General features: G+C 32.6%; 2 protein-coding genes across 2 annotated transcripts; both read right to left on the minus strand.

The window, feature by feature from the left end:
- Positions 1–9,545: 9,545 nt before the first annotated feature.
- On the minus strand, positions 9,546–10,089 carry LOC140836074 (monothiol glutaredoxin-S1-like). Its single transcript, XM_073201485.1, has one exon. It carries the CDS (start codon positions 10,028–10,030, stop codon positions 9,719–9,721), a length of 312 nt encoding a protein of 103 aa, XP_073057586.1. The 5' UTR covers positions 10,031–10,089; the 3' UTR covers positions 9,546–9,718.
- Positions 10,090–14,323: 4,234 nt separating this feature from the next.
- LOC140837022 (uncharacterized) lies at positions 14,324–17,304 on the minus strand. The gene is made up of 3 exons (XM_073202990.1): positions 17,010–17,304; positions 15,266–15,493; positions 14,324–14,638 (listed from the first exon to the last, which is right to left on the minus strand). The coding sequence occupies exons 1-3, from the start codon at positions 17,025–17,027 to the stop codon at positions 14,591–14,593; spliced, it is 294 nt and encodes a 97-aa protein (XP_073059091.1). The 5' UTR covers positions 17,028–17,304; the 3' UTR covers positions 14,324–14,590.
- Between the last annotated feature and the right edge of the window lie 259 nt (positions 17,305–17,563).

Genomic DNA, 17,563 nt, shown 5'->3' on the forward strand with positions numbered 1-17,563 from the left:
ATTTATTCTGATATTTATTTTATTTGTATACTCATTCTAGCTGCATAGATAAAAATCTTGAATGTACTATAATCTAATAAATATAAGGTTGTACATATTATGATAAACATGAAACATATATTTAATTTATCATATATTGTAAACAAGTTCTTAGTTGATGTAGTCGTCTAAAACAAAGATAAATGTTGCTAGAGCTCAAAACTAATATTTGTGATGTTGTGTACTATGTTTCATTACCAATCTGTTCAAATATATATGAAACGTTTATTGGTAAAGCAAAGATATAAAGATGTTCAAACATACAACAATCTCCTTTCCATCTCCCTCTCCTCTCCTTTCTTGAAATAAAAGTTTGACCGACAGCTACAACCATCACCTTGTAGCTGTCGGCCACCATCTCTCTCTCTCTCAACATGTGAAGATTCTCCTAGTTTTTTCTAGTGCACACCTGAAGAGGAGCAACGAATCCAGTCATGGAACGGTAAGGAGATTCAAGTTGATTTTGTTAGTAAGAAGATACAAGAAGAATTATTTCTCTTAAAAATTAGAATAGTAGGAGTCAAATTATTTATCACTTCATGGTAAATTCAGTAAAATCCTAAGTTTTTATAATCCATATGACATCCAAGATATTTTGTATGACAAAATAAAATTTTTAAATTTTGCTACGTTCTTAGATACGAGAAAACAATACACCAACATATGAAGGGTTGCACATAACTAGGTGCCAATAGGTCGGACTATTAGAATCACGAGTCCAGATATGGGAGTACTTCGTTATTGGTATTGTCTCATATCACTTTGGAGATCAGTATTATCATTTCTTTGTCATTGATCATGTCCCTAATAGAGACAGTCTTACCCTTTGATATTCAACGTCCTTCCTCTATGGTTTTATCTAAGAGTTTCACATGAAGTCACTCATCTAAGTAATCATACTCTTATTCATGCACATTAAATCCAACATAGTTGTGTTACTTGTGTGTCTAATAAATTTTTGTATTCTGGTTTAATTTCCTCGAACGATTTAGAAAGAAGTTTGTATTCTATTACTATATCGTGAAATGCAATGATGAGATTATATTGTGTAAATTCATAAGTCATAACTATATCAAATACCTCATCATTAGATATGTCCAACTCTAAATCTGCCATTAAACATTGTACTTGCTCTTCTACAGTCTCGATGGATGACAGCTCTGAGATTTTTTTGTGAGTCAAAGTCAGTCCATTTTCTCGTCTTCCGCATCATTTAACACCTTCCGATCCTTCTTCTTCTTTGAAGATCCTATAAAGTGTCTCTTCCTACTACAGTTGTAGCAGGTCTGGTCTTATTATTAGTGGACTCATTTTCTTGAATTTGTACTTGCGATTAGAGTTCTAATACGACCATTAGTTCTTGACGAACAATGACATCGAGTAATTGCTTAGTTATTCGACAATATTCTCCACTAGTGACTCTGCTATAGATTTTAGTGCTTTAGTTGGCTGAGATGTCGATAGTTCTTATTTAATCAATTTTCCAAATCGAACTCATAACCTTTGAGTCGGTAAACAAGTCATGTATCTCTAATTCGTTCAAGTCTTTGGATTCCCTTGTAACAACAATTTTCGCATCACATTCCTCGATTAGGTTCTCATTACTTTTTAATTCTATTTAATTTCTATCCTTTACCAAGTGAGTTAAACGTGATGACTAGGCTGGTGAAACACTCATCAAATTCATTTAGTGTTTCTCCTGGCTTCATCATCATATTTTTGAACTTATACATCGCAATAGTCAACTTATTTTCCTTAGTATGGTAATTCCTTTCAGACATTTGAGTTAAATTATCTCAAATCTCTTTTGCAGTAAAGTACATCTCGATCTTGCTGAATATGTTCTTGTCTTGAGTTTTGGTACAATATATCCTTTTCCATGCATGTTGCTTAGGTTTGCTTCTTTCTTATTTCTACTGTCCATTCCATCATTGGTTTCTGCACCATCCAGTGAGCACCTTCTGTGGTGATAATAACAACAGCATTAACCTTCATGGGCCATCTATGATTGTGTACCACATATCATCGTATTGTACAACAAGGTGTGCATGCATACAAATTTCGTAGTTATCGTATTCTTCTTTAGAGAATATTAGAGATTTTATTGAACGATGACATCAATGATACAAGTATTTTAAGTGATTGAAAATACTCTATTCAATACCACTTGTTAGAACAGATGGGATGTTTAGAAGGAAACTGAAATTAGGATTCTCAATCAGTTGGGTTTGACACTGTTAATGGCTCCAATGTACAAGATGATCAACTCCTTGTATTTAGTATTTTCTGAACTCTAATAACAAAATTTACTAATTTTTACTGATAATTTTCATTGAGAACACAAGGGGGAATAAACCTTAATTAGCTATTCTAGAAGTCTAAAATATATGTGATAAACATTGGAAAAAAAAAATGTTTTCCAAAACCCAACACCAGTACAATAAAAAGACCTCAGTGTTAAACACTAAACTCAAGTATTCAATTATCACAAAATTATAACAGGAAGCTATGACAAAAGACATGGGAAAAAAATAGAACTCAACCATATGCATATATGCTTTTTTAGCTTAATTAGGTTAGATCCATATGCTTGGCTCTGAGAGCAACGGCTGAGCTTGCTGAATATGAGGCTCATGATTTCATTAGAACCAACCACAACTCCTGCCATGAACCGCCGACACGCTCGGAGTTGCACCCAGTGCTGTGTTTAACACCTCTCAATTGCTCCATTCGGAAGTTATCGATCTCGTATATCGTAGGATTCGCGCAAAAAATTATCAACTCGGCATCTCGTGTTTTTGATTCACAGGAATGAGACGCAGCAGCTGGTTTGCGTGAATATCACAACCATTCGCAGTTTTCAGTTCATCGAGTGGACTATTGGGCTATGCTTGAATAAGTTTGGCAGTCAATTTAACACTGTCAGGAAACAGAGCATGAGCGACCATCTCTCCATGAGTAGTAGTCGGACACTGAAAACAAAGTCATCATTGATTTCTCTACTATAAATACCAGGTTGGCTTGATATTTATTCATTCAGATATTCTTGCAATAAATTCGTATACCCTCTACGCATTTTGATATAAAACACTTGACTGACTTGTGTATCAGAGTAGTTACACCGGAGAATATTCTAACACTACATCAAAAGCCCTGACACTTTTCATCTAAGATCCGAAATCTCAGGGCAAGAAACAACCCGACCCAATGTGATTGTCCACCACACTACAACCTAATTCATCCGATCATCATCACTCGACTTTTGAATCTCCACTCTCAAAATCTCTTTAATGCACATACAATTATCTCTCAAGAACTCACATTTCTCTCCCGATAAATGAATTAAAGAACCTCATGCTCCATGAATTAATTATGATTCTTTATCTAAAACTCGCATTTTCCTCTCAAAAAATGCCTAAAGTAATGCAATGTATCAAAACAACATATTCACTCCGAAAGATTTGACATTAAAAGCGCGGCAAAAACTTGTGTGATACAGTCTCACGTGTCGTATTTGTGAGACGAGTCTCTTATTTGGGTCATCAATGAAAAAGTATTATTTTTTATGTTAAGAGTATTACTTTTTATTGTGAATATAGGTTTTGTTGACCCGTATCACAGATTATGATCTGTAAGACGGTATCATATGAGACTCACTCTAAAAACGCATTAGATCTCCCATGAGTCTTGACCATATATGATCACACTCAGCAATATTCTAAATAAATAAAAACTAATTTATACAGCCTCTTTTGAGTCGATTTTTTTTTTTTTTCAAATAATTGTATTACAATGAAATCTATGACAAACTCAGCTGTGAGATATTTTCCGCAATATTATTTCCCACATCATTACATCTCTCGTCCATAAATATCTCTATATATGTAGTTATATTTGGATTTTGAAATCTTGACAATAATAGATTCATCATATCGATCAAATATATTAAGATTTAAAAAATAATATCGATCAAAATAATATCTTCTAATATCTCCTATCATGTCATCAAAAAATCAACAACAACAAAAAAAATTTAACAAATGTTTTCTTCGTATCTTCTAAATTTTACTGAAATAATTTCAAAACGTGCAATAAAATATTGGCAAAAACTTGTGTGAGACGGTCTCACGAGTCGTATTTGTGAGACAGATCTCTTATTTGGGTCATTCATAAAAAAATATTACTTTTTATGCTAAAGGTATTACTTTTTATTGTGAATATGAGCAGGGTTGACCCGTCTTATAGATTAAAACCATGAGACGGTCTCACATGAGACCCACTCTAAAATATTTTAATTTTATCAAACAAAAAAATTCACAAAAAATAAGCCAGTTAAAAAAAAAACAATACAACAACTCTCCTCACCATTTTTCCCTCTCCTAAATTTTATCTGACTTAAGTATCGGTGAAAGTCGAGGGAAACCTCTAAGTCACACAAGCCCGGGACTCGGGGTGTGACAGAATGCGATCAGAAGCCTGTCACCGACCTGTAACACCCGAGCCAGCAGTAAGCGGATGACTATTTGGAGGAAGCATCATTGAAAAGACTCCAAATTCAATTATTGAAAATCAAATTGGTAAAAGTTTATGTGCAGCAAAATATAAATTATAAAAATTCGAAAATGGTAAAAAAAAAAGAAAAAAGAAAAAAGAAAAGAAAGAAAGAAAAGAAGAATGATCATAATTTATTCTGACAAGTGATATGAAATTCGAGAATATGGAACTACCGACTTATTAACATGGCCGTACATCAAAGTAAGTACTGTTAAAAAACCTTAGGCATATTCTCCATACGTCACTTGTAGTAACCGAAAGCTAATTAAATGTAATAATAATTATTTAGATCATCTGTCTACAGAAATGACACGGGAAAATTGGGTAGAGTAGATGCTACTTGTGGGACAGTGTCCTCACAGGATTCTCAGCCATTGATTTTACATGGTGATTAAATCTGGGCCTTTGATCACTTCATGAGGTGTATGTGTGTTTAAATTTGGGCCTTTGATCACCTCATGGGGCAGTGCCTCACAAGGTAGGGTGAAATAAACCGGAAAATTGTAAGACAGACACTAATTTCTTAATTATTAGTTACTTAATCAGGCTTATCTGCGTAGCTTATGCTTACGTGAGCACAATATCATCAGCAGAAATTCATTCCACGTACACAAACATTTGGATGTATATATTCACGAAATTGATTTTTTTGTAAAAAAAATTATTATGAAATTTGATATTTTTATTTTTTATTAAAAAAAATTGTTTTAAAGTATATTATAATAAATAAGAAGAGGCTATGGTATAAGTTTTATAAACCATTCTTATGAGATTAAGAAAATATTTAATCTTCATTTAATTAAAAAGTAGTGATAAAACTCTATTATAGTAAATTTATAATTTATCTATAACTAACACATCACATATAAAAGTTGCTTTAAGCTGTAAACGTACTTTGAGCTTTTAAATGATCATAACATAATCTCTAAATATTTTACATAAATGTTATTTTTGCCACTCCCCGAGCGCAAGCGTGTATGCACAATTGGCTCTTATAATAATTACTTCGCATTCGTCATCGTTTTACGCAAGTGATTAATTAAAATTTATATGGAAGTCAATTGTATTTTATCATAAACTCATTTTAAAGTTTCAATTTTTCTCACATAAGACAAATGTACTGTAATTTTACATTAAAAAGATTTAATATGTATGCACATATCTCGTGCGAAAAGGAAACTAGTATCTATTATTAAATAGTGTGAAAATTGTCAATTTCACGCTTTATCACCGAAGATAATTTGGTAAAATTCATTTTATTTCCAGTATTTTGTGGTGTATATATATGGTTTCTACTTAGGAATGTAAATGATTCAAACCAAACCGAACAGTATCAAGCTTGAGCTTTGCTCGTTTAAGATTATTCAAGCTCAAGCTCAAGCTCGAGCTCGAGCTTGATTCGAGCTTTTATCATATGGCTTGAGTTTAGCTCGTTTAAGATTGATAGAGCTCGAGCTCAAGCTCGAGCTTTATTCGAGCTTTTATCATCAGGCTAGAATTCGACTTGTCTTGAAATTACTAAGCTTGTGAAAAGCTCGAGTTCGACTCGTTAAAAGCTCGTTTATCATTTTAATCAAGCTAGGCTCGAGCTTGGTTTATTAATAGCTCGTTTATCATATTCAACAAGCGTGGCTTGAGCTCGGCTCGTTTTCGAGCTCGTAAAACATACAATTGAGCTCGAATTTGAGCTTGATTCGAGCTTGTTAAAATTAAATATATCTATGAACTAATTTTATAGTAGACATAAAAGTTTAACTTTTATTAGTACTAATGTCTTTATTTGTCAACTCAACAAATGAGTCAAGCTCGAGCTTACGAGCCACCTAAATGAGCCGAGTTCGAGCTCGCGAGCCTATTAACGAATATGTTTGCGAGCTCACGAGTCGAATACGCTTAGGCTTGAGCTTGGTTTGATTAAGTTGTCGAGCTCAAAATCGAGCTTGAGCTTGGTTTGATATTATTAACAAACGAACTCAAACAAGCTTTTTATCGAGCCGAGTTTTGAATAGCTCGCGAACGGTTTGGTTTGTTTACATCCTTATTTCTACTTGATTTATAATCTTATTGCACAAGTGAAGTCATGTGAAATAAGAGTATATATGCTATATCAAATTCAGTGGTCATATTATATATATTTTGAAACGTTCACTAATCGTTTTTCTTTAAAATATATTATAATTTTTTCCATTCTAATTCATTCGGCCGAAATATACATAATTATGTTTTAAAGTACTTTTGCATCATTTAAAATAAATCAACTAAATATTATTTGAAAATCCAAGAGAAAGTAATTCAAATCATAAAATTGTAAACGTCGATCAACCTAAACTAACATTATTTCAAAAGAAAACATAACTCTAACATCCTCTCAAAAGCCTCTCAAAAGCATCATAAAAATCTTTAAGTAACCATAAATCATAAACGTAATTCTATTTGCTGAAAACTAGCGACAATCCTCGGGTTGTGTGCACCTTCAGTCCAGCTAGTTTAACCATCAAGACCTTTCCATCAATATCAAGCTCATGCTCACCTCCATCGATCACACATATTGAGTCTATCGACTCATCAAAACTTAACAATGATATCAAGTAATACATATACATTCTACAAGCAACAGTGAAAATATTTTAATAAAATAGCTTTTTGTGAACATAAATTTTAACATTTTCCTTTCAACATATCATATCATATTTGCTTTCATGATATACATATACATTTCTCTTTTTATTGAATTCAGATCCTCAGTTGTGACTTTCGTATTAGCTGTAAGTCGATGGACCCATCTACGTATTACCACGGTACGGACGATGAGGATATCAGCGACACTATCACCCGTCAACTGAGCTTTGGTCTTACTGTTATCGTATCATCGTATTAGTCACAATCAATTTGCCTTCTTCAACTTTTCAGATTTCCATCACTTATAAAAATTCATGTACATATAAATCACTTTTCTTTTAAACCAAACATGCAACATATATTTCAATATTATCATCATTAAATTCCATAAACATTTGACATAAACATTTTAACATTATTTACAGCATTCATGGTACTGCTAGACGTCTAACATTTTTTAGGTGTAAAATGACCATTTTGTCCCTAAAATCTTAACTTTCCTAATTTATCCTTAAACTATAAAACAACGACCCAAATCATTTCAACCTTAACATAACACCTTAAAATATTCCCATAAATATTTATTAGACATAAACTTAAGCTTTTCGACTAATTTTCCAATTCGTTTTTAAACTTTGACGTACATCACGGTTTTGACTCGTATGGACTCAGAGTTCAACCAAAACTTACCAAACTTGAACCAAAGCTTATTAACACCTAATCGTACCTTGAACAACCCAAATCAAGCCCATTAAACCCTTGGACCAGCCTAGGACACCTACTAAATTTTTGTCCCTATCTTTTCAAAAACATATTTTACATACCATGAGTTCCTTCAAGTCTAAGCCCTAACCATCATGTCCAGCCCCTAACCATTGACCTTAGGACACTATTAAAGGCCTTGACAACCAACTGGACCAGGCCTAGCACCCCATTATGCCCAAATATTCAAGCCGTACCCTAGGAGCCATGCGCGACGTCAAGCTTGCTTACTAACCCCTAGCCTTCGCACCAGCCATCGTGTAGCCACCTTATGACCATCCTACAGCCCCCTTAAGTCCCCTGGTCACGCCCTAACAACATCTAAGACCATGCCCCTTCAATGACCCTTAGCCAAAATCCTAGCCCCCAAATAAGTTAATTTTTCGTTCACCCTTGTTACCCTCCTTGTCCAATCCTTATGCAACATTGTCTAGGCCCTTAAACCCTCTAAAATTCATTCTTTCCCATAGCCCTATTATGATGCATATGACAGCTCTTTATACATCATAATCAAGAGTTTTAAATCACAAAAACATGAGTTCTAGGCATAACATGGCATAAAACCGAAATAAACCAAAGGGTAACCTATTTTTCATGCAAGCATGCATTAAACATATACTATATATGGTGTGAAGGATAAGAAAATGGAGATTAAGGCGTGCTTTTGCGTGTTTTACGCACGAAAAATGATTAGCGACGCGACTTGCGAGGGACGTTGGCGGAGAGGCGGGAGAAGAATCCTTGATGATTTGAATTTTGGATTCTGATAGATGATATGATCATGATATGCTTATCTTGTAATACTTTTATCTTAAAATATTCATCTTGATGACGATCATGATCTACTTATCTTGTAATACTTTTATCTCGAAATATTCATCTTGATATTATGTATACAGATTTCAAAATTTGTGTATGCATCTATTTAAAATTTAAAATCCTTTAGCACAATCATACATAAACTCGAAGATTTATCGAATACAAAATTCTGAGTATTTCGACTGAGTTTGAAAATTTTTGGACTTTACATATTGACTTACTTGAATCAATGATTACAATGTTCCTGATCTAGGGCGTTGACCTCTAGACTTCACAACTTGTACCCTTTCTCCCCATACAAATACTAAGTTTGTTTCAAGTTTTGTGTATCTTGCATTCACTCTTATATTCAACACACACACACACACACACACACACACACACACACACACATATATATATATATATATATATATATATATATATATATATATTTGATCATCGGAGTTTGAATTGAGCGTCAGAGGAGATACACCAAAGCACACCTCCCTCTCTAAACTTCCTATTCTTGATTTCAGGAGTATTGCATGTTACACCTCCCTCTCTAAACTTTCTATTCTTGATTTCAGGAGTATTGCATGTTCTATTTTCGGTTCCATTTTCGTCAAGCTTTTGACAATGTTGTTTCTCGTGCCGTATCAAGATAAATCTTTAGTTACTGTTTTATAATATTTTTGAACAAAAAAACTAAAATTCAAAAACTAAAATAGTACGTCTTCAAACATATATAGTGGTAGTACAACAAGAAAAGGCCTAAATTCATATATAATCACACAATATTTCGGGAACGTACAAACTCAACATTTAAACTTGCAGTAGTAAATGTATTATAAGCATCATATATATTATATTTGTTATATATGCCAAAAACCATGGGTCGATATAAAATAAGAACTCAACCATGCATGTAATTTTTTAAGCTTTGTTAAATCCATATGGCATTGGCCTTGATGAGCAACGGCTTGAGCTTGCCCTGAACATTAAGGCTGATGATTTCATTAGAACCACCCACAAATTCCTTGCCAATGAACACCGCCGGCACACTCGGATTGCACCCCAATGCTGTCGTTAATGCCTTCTCGATCTGCTTCCCATTCGGAAGCCTATCGATCTCGTAAATTGTAGGGTTCGCGCCGAAACTGCTTATCAGTTTGTTGATAGAATACGACATGCAGCAACTGGTTTTGGTGAATATCACCACCGAATTCGCAGAACCTAACATCATCAGCACGTCCATTTCTATCGGCTCGGATCGAATTCGTCGAAAATCTATATTAAACAAGAGTGTGTTATGATAAATTTGAATCGGGGGACTTGAGAAAGCAACGTTTCCAAGATGGTGTATTTATATGAGCAAAAAGTAACATGTTTTTGCATGTAAAGTCATGCGGATGGATTGTGCAAAATATGCTGTGATCGTAAGATGATTGTGGGAATTATATGTCATTAATTAATTAGTACGTGGCAAGTTGCGTCGGAATTCAATGAATAAAACCTTTGAATTACATATGTTCCGGAATATTTTTTTGTGGCTTGAGAATGTTGAAATACCAATGTGACTAAAATTTTCTAGAACGAAACTTTATTTATTTATTACTATTATTATTGCTTTTAACTTTAGTTGACATAATAATAAATAAATATATGCTTTTATTTCTGGAATTTATGAGAAAAAATATCTATCAAAATGATTTCTCATCATAAATTGCTAAGGTAATATTTGCAGATGATTAAAAAATGATTATGGTTTTTTCTTTACAAAGTTTTCAACCTAATAAAATTACCTCTCACAATTTCAAAAAAAAATATATATATGCTTGTGATTTTTTTAAAAGATTATTTTTTACCATGATTTTGAATATATATTTACCATGGAATAAATGATTTTGTGGTATAAATTTTACATTTTGGTGGATGTATATGTGTGTGTGTGTGTGTTTGTGTGTGTGTGTGTATATATATATATATATATATATATATATATATATATATATATATATATATATATATATATATATATATATTGAAAGATAACTACTTTTTAACCTGATGTAATTAATTGATTCCCTACCTGCTTTATGCATATATAACATCATAGATTCCCTTGGTTAATTAGGATTTGATTAAATAATTAGAACATTTAAAAGTTTTGGGTTACGTACTTGATCCTATTTATCAATTAATCATAGAACAAAAAGAATTTTCCATTTGATGGAATGACCACCCATGGTTTTGAAACTTAAAAAACTTTTATTTAGAACATGTGTCTTCATTTCTGGAGATTTAAATGGACCAAGCTTTTCAAAGCCTACTACTTTCGGCTCATGTGTTAGTTGTTTAAGATTCAAATAAAATTCACAAAAACTCCTATGAGCCGCCTCGGTTTGATCGACTTAATTTTTTTGTCTGTGGCTGATTTAAAGTTCAAATGGGGTTGGTTCCACACAGTTTTTCCCAAGAAATTTGTTAGTTTTTGCTTTAAAAAAATCCTTATTTTTTAAAAAAATATTTTTGATTTGAATTTGTTTTTCAATTTTTAATTTAAAAAGCACAATTGAATCCCTGATTTGATTTCTTAGGAATTTTATGCATGGTACGGTTACAATTAATTACGTGATCTAAGAGAGATATTGTTCGACCTAGAAGAAGGCATCTTTGATATATGAAATCTCACATCTCAATCGGGTATCATAAGATTAAGATTTTAAGAAAGAAATAATATACCTAAATCATGCATGCACTTTTTTACATCACCAATTGGTAAAATCTGGTGAGTAACATATGAAATGAAGAGCTAAGTTTTAAGATTATATCTCTTATGAGACGATCTCACGATGAGTGACACAAATAGAAGATCTGTATCATAAAATTGATCTATGAGACCGTCTCACATGAATTTTTGTGTAATTTATTGCCAGATATTACAAGGTTTAGATTTTATTTCCTACTGAAATATTTCTTTCCATGTTTGTGTATGACTCTATAAGGAAAACTCTAGGGTAAAAGAATTCAATAAATAAGATATCATTGTTGTTGTGTGCATGTGGTTTTTGGAGTTGAAGGAGAACAATGAAACGTCGTAGGAAGAGCAATGAATGACATCGGAGAATTAATAAAGTGCTCAAATCAAGACGTATTGATCTGTTGCTGTGAAGTGTTGGAGACACTCGAAGACAACACTCGTGTAAATTGTTGGTTGAAGAGTTATTTGGGGCTTCGGGTTTCGGGTTTCGGCAATACAGCTGTTGCACGCGTGTTTTTTTGTTTTTGAAATATAATTTACTTACTTGACTTGTTAAGGGAGTTAGTTTGTCGTAGTTTTACTAATATCGATTTTGTGAACTAATTACAATTTTCTAGTGAATATTTTGTCCTGAGATACGATACAAGTTTTTATACTTGTGCTTGATTTATTATATCTTAATTTATTCGTTAAAGTTTATTTGTGCATTTAATTAATATATTCTGTTGCATATTGTGTATAAGTGTTACAATACATGCACACAACACCCTAATATTGATACACACAATCTTAATATTTTTGTACTTTTATGTTAAACAAATCCTTTTATTTGGTACCAGAGCTGACTCTTGATATAATGAGTGTGATTCTGGTTTTTTTTTTTTAAATAGGTAAAAGTACAATGAACGTATTGTCTGTCAACGTTGCTTTTCGACCACCGATTTTGGATGGATCCAGTTTTGCTCTTTGAAAAATCAAGATGAGAGTTTACATCAAATCCATCGAGTAAAGAGAATGACAACGTGTTTTAGCTGGTTGGTCTTCAGCAAGAACTTTGGATCTCGATTGTGACAGTCGCATCAAACTAAAGAGTACATGGACAACTGATGAAGTCCAACTTTCGAATTTAAACTCAAAAACACTCAATGGAATTTTCACTTCGGTCGTAAAAATTATTTAAGTGCATATAAAATCGAAGGAAGTGAAAAATAAAGTTTTTTTTTTTTTTGACATGTTCATCGTAATGCTAAAATTTAAAAGAAAAACTTATATGATCCAGATTTTATTTTGACCACTTAGATAACCAGAACTCAAAGTTAAAAATCATGAAGGACCGTTTGAGACACTTTTTCGAAAGAAAAAAAAACTGTTGAGACATTGTATTTTGATGTCGGTAATCTATATTTGGTTTTATTTTGACGTAACAAATACTTTGTTAAAAAGAGTTCATTTTTTTTCTTCTTTAATTTGTAAGAAATCGTAGTAAATTTTGGGCGAATAAAGTCTGCAAAAGTTTTGATATGCTGAGGATCATGTTCAACTCTTCTACTTTTTCCGAGTCTTGGCATCCTAATAGAGCTTTCTATGCTTTTTAAACTGCAAATTGCGAACACCAAAATGTGGAAAGAACAAAAAACAAAGGGAAAAAGGAAGAAATAAAGATTCCCATACATATCATCTCTCAACCGTAAAATTTGACCTCAACCCCAATATACACACAACGGGAGATTATCTTAGATCGAGCACTTTCGGCTTTTTCCTAAAATAAGCCTTCAAATTTAAGTTTTTTTAGTTATTATTTATAATATCGGGCGAGAGAGTGTTGAGCGATTCTTTCGTTTTTACGTAGGTTCGAACCCACTTCTCTATGTTTATGTCACTTCCATCGTTATTTGACGGATATTATTTTAAGGCAAAAATTTGTGTGAGACGGTCTCACGGGTCGTATTTGTGAGATAGATCTCTTATTTGGATCATCCATGAATAAGTATTACGTTTTATGCTAAGAGTATTACATTTTATTGTGAATATGGGTAGGGTTGACCCGTCTCACAGATTAAGATACGTGAGACGGTCTCACATGAGACTCACTCTTATTTTAATTTCTTTATATCATTTACTATTTTAATTGACGTATTGAAATATTAATTTGTCGCATATAAAATCTTGAGTAGGTCTCTCGTGAAATGGTCTCACGAATCTTTATATGTGAGACAGATCAACCCTATCGATATTTACAATAAAAAGTAATATTTTTTCATGGATGACCTAAATAAAAGATCCGTCTCACAAAATACAACCCGTGAGACCGTCTCACATGAGTTTTTGCTTAAAATCTTATACTACGGAAGATCATTTGGGAAGTCCTATTCCACGCCGAGAGCACGAGATCCACCACATCCAATGCTTCAAATTAATTGTATTGGGAGTTTTTTTAGATAGTGTACGGTTTAAGAATTCTTAGAAATTATCGGATCACTTGATAATATCTTGTAAATAACATGCTTCAATTGTTCATTTCCGAACGGGATGAGAATGTATTAAATATCTCAAAATTGGCTGATTAAATATTTGAAAATTGTATATATATACAATTCTGTCTCGTTAAGCTAGCTATTAGAGTTGAATTAACTTCAAATTAATTTATAAAACTACATTATGATTTTAAAAAAGACTAATTTTAATAACATATGTTAAATCATGCTCCATTTTATATAAACTAAATCTTGCATTTTTTACTACATATATGATTCAACTGAACTTTTATAATTTTATCGAGATTAGAGAGTGATAATCCAAGAGTTGGGCATATTACATTTCATCGACATTCATGTGATACAAATAAATAAACATGAATTCATATGTCACGAGTTCATTGAAAAATAAAAAAAAAAAAGAAAAAGTTTAAGATATCAAGTCAAGAAAAATAAATTTCTAGCATTAATATGCTCCCTTTTCACTTCCAAAATTCTGCAAGAACTAGCAGTGTCTGTTACACGAGGAACGCCGGGGACGATGCTTAGTCGTATGTAGAACTCGAAAGGAACAGCAAGTTTAGGCCTTTCTACAACAGTTGAAGCAACTGAAGAAACTCCTCCTTGCCTGTGAAAGAGATGGTACACGGTTACGCGCACATTACAAGAATGAAATGCCAACTTCAAAACTTGTTTTCAGTGTGTGAAACTCAAGGAGTAATACTCTCAATGACAGATCCAGAAATTTTAATTTTGTGGGTGTGTGGTAGCACATTTCTATTCTCTGGAACTCTTTCCAATATTTCAGAGCCATAGTAATTAAAAAATGATGATAAACTTCCATTTTTTCTGTTATGATCAGTAAGTCGAAGATCAATAACTGCGAGTGTCGAAAAGCAACTCCAAGGTAATAAATACCGAAAAATATACAGAGGAGTATATTATAAGTTTATCCACCTAGTTTACAAGAATATAATAGTAACTAGACCTACCAGCATGAGTTCAAACCAACAAACAAGAAGGGGAGGAGAATGCTTTATTACAACCTTATTGGTCCCCCCACTCCACCCAATTTTTTTCACCATTTAAGTTAAAGTACCAAAAAACTTGTGTAATGTCATGTATGAATTCATGACTCATCCAGATCTTTAAGGTGATAACTAACAACTACTCATATCTCTAAACGCAACGTGACAAGTAAAAGTGAGTGATAAAAATAAATTCTTGTAAAGGTTCATGTGAACGAAGAGCATACTGTTGGAGTGTGATTGTGATGATAATCTTGATTATGTTGGGCGCTGTTCGAATTTGTGGTGGTCGAAGAGACAAGCTCTTCCTCGTTTCCAAGACTAGCTCTTGAAGGCTCCCTCTTATTCTGCTTCCTCATTTCTCTTATTTTTGTGAAATCCATTGAGTAGTCGGGCAACTCTCCCTTTTGGTCCCAGTCTCCAAATTGTGGCACAGATAGCCATGGTGCATTCTTCTACACAACAAAGAAATTAGTGTGTGGTTGGACCTAAGTAATCACAAACTCTACTACTTAGTTAATATTTACCGATACCAGCATCATTTAAGCAAATAATCTATTCCAATTACAAATACATAGATGATATCACAGCTTCAAATCAAGATTGTGATGCTTGTAACATAAATGTATTGTCGGACCAAGTGTATGTGTGTGTATCCAAAGCCATAGCTAACTACCGGTGTAACTTAACCTTCTTAACTATACAGAAACCCGATCAGTCAGCTAATTAATGGCGTGACATAACCTTTTACACTATACCGCCACCCGCTCACCAAATTTGATCATTTTGTCATGGTTGCAGAAGCAACATGAGGAAGTCCCCCACTTTTCGACTTTGTGGTACGTGTGAGTTGTTTATGCATAATCACAGGCTTCAGCGATAATTCTAATTTGAATCAGTAGCCCCCATATGCACCATTTCTAACTCAGTAACAAGTTGTTACATAGACAGATACATAGAACGTAACCATTTACTTTCACCGACTTGAAACTAATGAGAATCGAATATGTGACGTATATAAATTATAAGACAAGCGTTAAGAGTGCAACTCAAATATTTCAAACCAATCTAAAGAACCATTTTCCAAATCTTTATGTTGCATTGACAGACACATTCAAATCAATTATTTGCTTCCCTAGATATGAAGAAGAAGGATAGTTGAAGTCGGAATACAGCTGTTGAAAATGATTGCTTGAGGATTACTACTTGTTTGAAAATTATGACATTCAAGCCTCAAAACATGACTAAATAATGACTATGATATCATATATAAAAGAGATGACAATTTCAACCAAATACTTAAGCAACTTTTTCAATATTCAACACAAATAATACGTTAAAATTAAAAATTAAAAAATTAAACACGTTCAAGTTGAGATCTCTCAGCCTATAACTTAATGTAAAAAAATATTTTATTTCTTTTTTTCCTCCATCTATTTGTTCTCGTCAATCACTGTACAAAATTTGACCATAATTCAACAGGCTTGCTTGATAGATTCAAAAATAATAATAACAATAATGCGATCCCAAAATGAAAAAATTAACAAAATCAAGGACCAAATTTATACGGCACATCTCCAAGCAAACATTAAACATACATGTACATTAAAACTTCAGATTTTTTTTAAAAAAATACTTCTAAACTATTAATTCTCACTCCAAAACAACAGCTAAATTCTTTACAGACCCCCCCAAGATTATGCATAACTGGAACTGGAATAACATTCCAAAAACTTATATATATATATATATATATATATATATATATATATATATATATATATATATATATATATATCTGTGTGTGTGTGTGTGTGTGTGTTATGATCATACAAATTTTGATCTTTGATTTAATTTATAATAAAAGCTCAAATATGCATCAAGTGATCAAGAAAAAGCTCCAAAACCTTAGAATACACCAAAAAATCATAAATCTTCAGAAACAAACTACTTAGCCGGAGAACCCTTTACCTCTTTGCGATCTTCCATGGCTTGACAGAGAATTATTGAGTTTTCTTGAAAGTACAGATACCCTTTTCCCCTTTTCCTGGAAGAGAAAGAAGACTACACAGAAAAGAACTTTTTGAAAAAATAAAACAATTTTTGCAACTTTAATGATGAATATTTACAGCGAGAAAAGAGAAAAAGAAGGAAAATATTTAAACTTGGAAGTTGTCCAATAACAGCAGATTTTTGTGGGCAAAAATTCTCTACTTGTAGATCACAGAGGTCGATGGTTATCAACTTTTCTCATTTTTGTTTTCTTGCATTTGTCGTCCTATCTTATTTTGTATATTTTATTCATAAATCGAATTTTATTTTAGATTTTTTAAATATGAAGTCGCCAATGAAATTTTCCACGCGTAACTGGGGTGTACCTCCTACGTGGGCAAAGCCAGGCTCTTGCTGGGCAGATAATTTTTATAAATTATTATATAATTTTAGCTAATAGGTTTTTCATTTTATGACAAAATTTTGAAATTAATAAAAAAAATTATTATATTTTGTCTACTGAAATTTTTTTT

This window comes from Primulina eburnea, chromosome 7 (genome assembly GCF_022965805.1).
Source record: "Primulina eburnea isolate SZY01 chromosome 7, ASM2296580v1, whole genome shotgun sequence".
Lineage (NCBI taxonomy): Eukaryota > Viridiplantae > Streptophyta > Magnoliopsida > Lamiales > Gesneriaceae > Primulina > Primulina eburnea.

Excerpts from the sequence above, each read along its gene's own strand:
- LOC140836074 (XM_073201485.1), bottom strand. The coding sequence starts at position 10,030 with ATGGACGTGCTGATGATGTTAGGTTCTGCGAATTCGGTGGTGATATTC.
- LOC140837022 (XM_073202990.1), bottom strand. Across the intron at positions 14,639-15,265 it reads ATCACAATCACACTCCAACA|GCAAGGAGGAGTTTCTTCAG; the intron begins GTATGCTCTTCG and ends TCTCTTTCACAG.